General features: G+C 36.2%; 1 protein-coding gene across 1 annotated transcript in view; it reads right to left on the bottom strand.

The window, feature by feature from the left end:
- Positions 1-6957, bottom strand: part of LOC143231366 (neprilysin-1-like) — a 67887-nt gene that overhangs the window by 694 nt on the left and 60236 nt on the right. Inside the window, exon 21 of the mRNA XM_076465910.1 lies at positions 271-347. Within this exon, the coding sequence (XP_076322025.1) occupies positions 271-347 (77 nt within the window). The remainder of the gene's footprint in view (positions 1-270; positions 348-6957) is intronic.

Genomic DNA, 6957 nt, shown 5'->3' with positions numbered 1-6957 from the left:
TATATTTTTCTAACTTCTAAAACTTTTGAATTAAAGTACAATTTGTTACATTAATTACAAAGATTTAAAGTAAAATTACTTTAAAGCAATATTGATTCTAAGATGTTATATTGTTCTCAGGACATAAGAATGCTATGCACTAGAAATTCTTCTAATTTATACTTAATTTGAAATTCATGTTTTAATCATACTGAATTACCATTGTTAATATAGCCTGATATATTTTGTAAATATAAATAAGGTGAAAATAGTTTAAACTATCTGACTCACCTGTACTGAGGTAGTGCATACTTGCTTTGTCTTGATAATTGTAAAATATCTATGTTGTTATACTTTGCACACCATATCTGTTGATAAAAACTTTCTTATTAGAATTAACATGCACAGTATCTTTGAAACATTGTTGCAGGAAAGAGAAAGCAGTTAAGAATTTTAACAGCTGTAGAATTTATTAACATAAACATAAAAAGTTAGTAATATATAGTTTGTTAAAGGACTTCTTGCTTAACCTTTGTCTTCATCAAATTAGGTTTATGTACACAATTTAGTAGTTAATGTTTATTAGTACCTAGTAGCACAAACTAAAACCAAAAAAAATATTTGTTAGTGTGATAATGAAAGTCAACTTGTTGGAGCTAGCTTAAATTTAAAAATCAACACTTACTTAATTTTAAAACAAATTTACTAATTGTTCATTCCAGCTGTGGTTGAAAACACACATTAATACTGAGTATTAAAAAAGTGGTAGTCTACTATATAAACTGAAGTTTGTAACATAGAAGTAATTCTTTATTCTAGTTATGTAAATTAATCTGTGAGGAACTAATTATGATGTATAGCTTATCTCTTCTCTCATCTAGCTTATCCCAAGTTGTACTTTCCTCTGTATGAGCAACATTTCACTCATCACTAGCCATTCTACTCTCCTGTATTCATATGAGACATCTGCATAATACCCTGCATGCAGTAACCTTCTACCAGCAGGAGTGAGACACAACTCCTATTGTCATGAATGCCATCTATTCCATGTAGCCTATAATAACTTCTTGATTGAGAGTCCTACTGAAAGGGTGTGTTTTAGCTTGTGCTCTCCTACTGATTGTTTTTTTTTCTATTTTGAATAGATTAATTACTTGTTTTCTGTTACTAGTTTATTAATTTCTTCACTCATGTTTCAAGTGTTACTCCAAAACGTGTTTTTTCCTGTGTTTTTCAACTTTTTTTTCTTTTGATTTTTGACTTGCATTTGGAGCTTTGAATGGCCTCTTTTGATGAAGTAATGGCTGAGTTACCAGATGATTGTCCTGTATTAGTAGATGAGGGTATGCCTGAACATAAGGATGTGTATTTTGGCAGCCTGTGGTATTCTGCTGGTGTCAGTGGTATTGATGCTTAACCTACTGTGGAGCTGATGTACAATTACAGGAGGATGCATTCCACCAACATACGGTTCTTACCTCTGGCTGAGAACACCCTCCTTCCTATTGTCTCTTGGATGTTGGTTCCCAGCAGATGTGATGGTTTGAGCTAGATATATGGTCCAGTAACCTCTTTCTACCACAGTGTAGATGATATATTCCCAATGCTGACTGGAGATGCACCCTTACTTTGCTGTCCACTTTCTTACCATCCCTTGGATATCGGTTCCCAGCAAATATGATGATGATAGTGTTGGATTTGCCCATATGATGACATGAGTCCTTGTTACAGAGACTTATCAGTTCCTGGATCAGAGGTGAAAGGTAAAGAACCCTCTTCCGACTGTAGTCCAGATACAACTGTCACAAGTTTCCTGATGTTGGTTGAGGCTGATCTCCCAATCGCAGTCCAGTGTGCCCTAGCCACTCTACATATGTGTGTGGCAGGGACCTTCCTTCTACTGCAGGCTGGATAATATATATTCCCCTACTGCATCCTGAATATTGGTTCCCAGCACATATGGTGATGAGTATGTACACATAATTAAGCTGTGGAGGTTCTGCCATTGTTTTTGCCCTATTGCAACACAATTTTCATGTGGGAAAAGAGCATACCTAAGGAATAATGTGGTTTTCCCAGGTGTATTGCCTTCAGTTTATTCATTTACCTCATGATCTTCCTTTAGGTGCTTTCTAAAGAGGGATTATCTTCTAACTGCACCATCCACCAACTCGATGTGAGATTCTAACGATTTGTAAGAGGTAAGATATCATATTAGAAGTTAACATTTTCCATAGGTACAACCTGCTCCCATGTTTCCCACCAGACCACCCCACATGTAGTGTAGGTTTAGTATGTACTGTTCAATCTTAAAGTGATTATGAGCTGCACAGGAGAGAGATCACTGATGATCATTTTCATAGTAGTATACAGCTGTCTCACATAAATACACATGAAGAAAGTGGGTAGCAAGTAGGATTTTCAGGTTGGAAATCGTAACTTTCAGCTGAATATTCAGTAAAAAATAATTATATTAAAATTACAGATGTAATCTTCTGGGGTGTAAACCATAGGCACTTTGCTTATAATATATTAATATAACTTCATTAAACGCTACAGTATGCCATCAAAGGTTTTATTGCAATACTGTAGTTCTAATAAGGTGTCCACTAAATGTATTGTGGGAAAAATTTAAAGCTTTGCTATTTTTATCCATGTCTGTGAGGCTAGGTTTAAAATTTGCTGCTAAACGAACCTGACTGAGATGCTACTCAGAGTCAGTTTTTCCTTGAAACAAGTAGAAGATGTTATCTGCTTATTTGTTCATGATATTTTAAGATAATAAGGATAAATATGATCTTAAATATTCTTTAACACACTACTCAAAGAAGATCACATCAAGTTTTTTTATTTATGTTTTAGATATGTCTCTTTTAGTGTTTCTCTCTGACAGTGAATTAGACAACATGAACTTTTTAAACACTTTCTATGGTTGTGAAACAGACTGCATATCTATAAAATACAATTATCATAAAATCATCAGTACTTAGTATACTGACTGAATCGGTGGATATTGGCCTGTTACTGTAAAAAAAAAAAAGTTCTTCCCATTTTGGGGCCATAAAGTAATATCAAATCTTAGTATTCGATTAGAGTACTCCAGGAGTTGGTGGAGGGGTTACATTGATTAAATACTTTCGCTAAAGTCTTGTAGTTATAGATAAACTATTTGTATTAGGCTAAATACATTGTATTATTACATAAATATCAACTAAAGTAACGACTATTTATGTGTCACTTCTACAGAATTAAAAATAAACTTAACCATTTTACTGTGAAGGCAAAGTAGTAATAAAATACTGTAATATATTTATTTTCAAATGTTAGGGTTAGCAGCATTGCTAATATTCTACTGGTATCTGTTTGTTTTGAATTGCACGTAAAGCTACACGTGGGGCTATCTGCGCTACTGGTATTCAGTGCTGAATATTTATCCTCAGGCTACCATTGATAGTTTGTTGCTCGTGATGGTAATGAGCGGATTCTATATAGGAACTCTGGACTGGAATGTACTTTTAAGAAGCTAGCAGTAAAGATGTACATCTTATTTTTAGTCTGTAGGTTCAAGGCTATCCTATTTAAAGTAAAGGCAATATACAGAGAAATGTAAACTGTTGAAAATGCCAGCAGGATTTCAAGAGGAACTTAAGCTTTTATATGTAAGAAATATATAATCTAACAATAACTTTCAGAAAATTAGAAACAGTACTATTAGGGTTAAAAGTGGTGAATTTAATTGCAATGAACATGTTCTATTCAGCAACAGATTTCAGTCCTTATGTTTGCGCAAATGGAGAACTATTGGAGGGAAAATAAAAGGACAGAGAAGGATGTCAATGACAAACTTGAAGAGATTATGCTTATAGGTGGTTCTTTGTCAAGGCATGCGAATAGGATAGTTTATGGAGTAAATGGGGAAAGTTAACATTCTCTTAAATTGAAATCATTTCAAATAATACCTTCCATCTCACACAATAGCTATTACTCGACTGTTGGGGTTTCTTTTCCTTTGCCAATCTAAGCATTGGTCTGATCTTTTTTGCTTGTTTCAGTCTTTTATTCGCAATTAATTTCCCTTGGCAATATCTATCTCGTGACACTATCTCCACCTACATTATTGCACCCTCTATTTTGGTACGGCTTATAAGCAATTCTTTCAGATAATACTGTCACTTTTTCGAGACTGTCCCAATCTGCAGTTTATAACACATATACTTAGTGGTGAAAAGGGCGGGAAAGTGTGAGAGGAGGTAAAACATTTTCAATATACATTTGTCGTTTAAGAAAATATCAAGTTCCAAAATATGCCTTTCTCACACAACAGCTAAAATTCCATATTGTTAAGGTATAGGAGCAAGTGACAGCATTATCCATACAGATGTGTTTGCATAGATCGTGGACATGCCAATAAAAAACTAGCACCGTAGTGGAGGAACCAGACTACATCCAGAACAGGTACACCCTTCTCCTGGAACCTAAATCAAGCACTGTGGGTGGAATTTGACATGATCCGTCATCCTCATTGGCTAGACCCCAACCAGATGGCTGAGTTTTACTGTTCAAAATTGGAATTATAAGGTCATTAGACCTCGGAATTCCACTTTGGTGGCTGAGGCATTTGCTCCACAATGGCTACATTTATGAGGGGGATCCAAATCTGTAGCTATTGAGTGATGCATTCTGAGCCACCATAACTACAATCTCCTCAACCTGAAAAATGTCCGGAAGGCAACACTCCAAACTTGAAATGACAGGATTTTATATACCATACTCAACTGAGAAAAACTTATCCAGGCTAAAACTAGGAACGCTCACACATCATCACTTTCCAACCATGTGGGCAAAGTAAATTTCACTTGACCCTGTAATTTTGAGGTGGACGTGGATCAAACTGTGCTCAACCATGAATCCAGGATGGGACTGCTCTGTGTTTAGAATTACTAGGAGAAAATGGACCATCTTCCATGAACAATGCACTGAATCCATATTGATAAAAAAGAATGTTCAGCTGGATAGCTGAACCAATTCAAACCAATATTACAAATAGGCTCTTGTGTATGTTGGTGCCACTACTGCTGAGATCTGGGAAAAAAACACCCAAGGTTCTGAGTAGAAGGGCCCTCAAATTCGCCATCTTCTCTAAGAAGGGAGGAAAGTCACTCGAACACTGAAGGAATAACCTCTGTTCATCACCTCAGCGATTGGAAAGTTATATATGCCTATTATTAAATATGCAAAACCCTTGTCAAAGAGCCAGGTCAAAAACTGAAGTGTGGTTGGCACATCTTTATGAAGTAGGTTCAAACCTCTTTGCAATATACCATTGTTCATGTATGTGCTACTTCCATGGATAAATGGGACAATGCAGAGACTGAGACAGGTACATGGGAAACTTGAAAATTAAACCCAAACATTGTGCGAAGGACTGCATATCTGCTACACATGAAGCTTGAACTTTGGGATGAATGGGTATAAGGTGTGGATCATGGCTGCTTCAACAGAGACAGCCAAATAGCAAGTGAAAGAGGTTGGCACTCTTGAAGGTACTGCAGAAATGAAAAGCAGGGTTGAGTCAGCCAGTCCAGAGTTACCAGAGATTAGGTGAATCGTTGCTAGGACTCTGGGTAACAGATGAATAGGGTGATAGGCGTACAGGTACAATACACTAATCCTGATTGAATGCATCTATTGCCAATACTCAAGGATGAAGTACCGGAAACCAAAATGCCAGTATTTAAGTGGCAAATGCATGGATCATTGCTGTCTCAAACCGAGAGCAAATCCAGAAGAAAAGCCCCCAATGAGACACCCATTCTGTTAGGTGAAACTGGTAAAAATAAAACAACTGATCTGACACCAAGTTCATTACCCCCAGAACATGGGCAGCTAATAGAATGATATGATTGGAGTGGGCCCAATATAGAAAATCAAAGATTCAAAAGCAAAGAGATGGCTTTGCTTAGACCTTGATACATCGCCTTTTGAACAGCAAAAGTTTTAAAACTGATATGGAGAGAAGCTTTGTCACTTATCCATAGGCTCTGGAATTCCTGAAGCGAGACATTCGTGAAAAGATAGCTTTCTAGACAAGGTAGAGGATTCTTGGGTCACTATTCATGATCACTTGATCATTTTGAGGCCACTAAAATAATTTCGTGTGCTTATCCCAAAGGAATGGAGGAACTTTAGTGATGTCCATATCCCCAAATGAGAAAGAACAGTGGGAAAAGGAGATATAAGAATCAGACTACCTGTTCTATACAATGGAGCCAAATGGGCGTCGGCCAAGCTTAACTGAGATATATTTTGAAAAAGACACTTTGATAGATGATATAATGTGTTACAGTGAGAAGAAATGTCTCAGATGTGATAAGAAATCCTACTTTTTGCCAACTTACGAGATGGTGACAGCAACAGAAAGACATCCATATAATGGTGTCTGCATAGGCCCAGGAAATGGAGGTGACGCGAATAGATTTATACAGTTCAGCAGAACCCATATGGAGCTGATGCTAGTCCGAAAAACACAGCCCTTAACTGCAGCATCAGATCCTTGTGCACAAAACACAGATAGTAGCGACGAGACGACTTCACTATTGGAACGTACAGATAGACAATGGCGACATCGAACTTGGTCATACACAGTCCTGGCAAAAATTCAATGTAGAGTGAGAAATGATTTTAATGTAAACTTTGGAGATTCTGCGATTTGATTTTGACCCTAAAATATATTATGTTATTACTTCAAAATAAATAAACTTTATAAGAAAGCTGTAAATAGACATACACATACAAATAATACTACCAAAGAGAAAAAAACACCAATCACAGGACAGTGAGACAGTATTAGGAAGAATTTTCTGGAAAGTTCTTACATATAATATACTGTTAAGACGTCAGACTAAGATGGGTGATTAAAAAATATAAATTCGCCAAAACCAAAAAATTCATAAAACAATTTCCCAGATATTCAGTGTC

Source organism: Tachypleus tridentatus, chromosome 11 (assembly GCF_004210375.1).
Source record: "Tachypleus tridentatus isolate NWPU-2018 chromosome 11, ASM421037v1, whole genome shotgun sequence".
Taxonomy (NCBI): Eukaryota; Metazoa; Arthropoda; class Merostomata; order Xiphosura; family Limulidae; genus Tachypleus; species Tachypleus tridentatus.
This window is presented reverse-complemented; position numbering and strand designations above follow the sequence as displayed.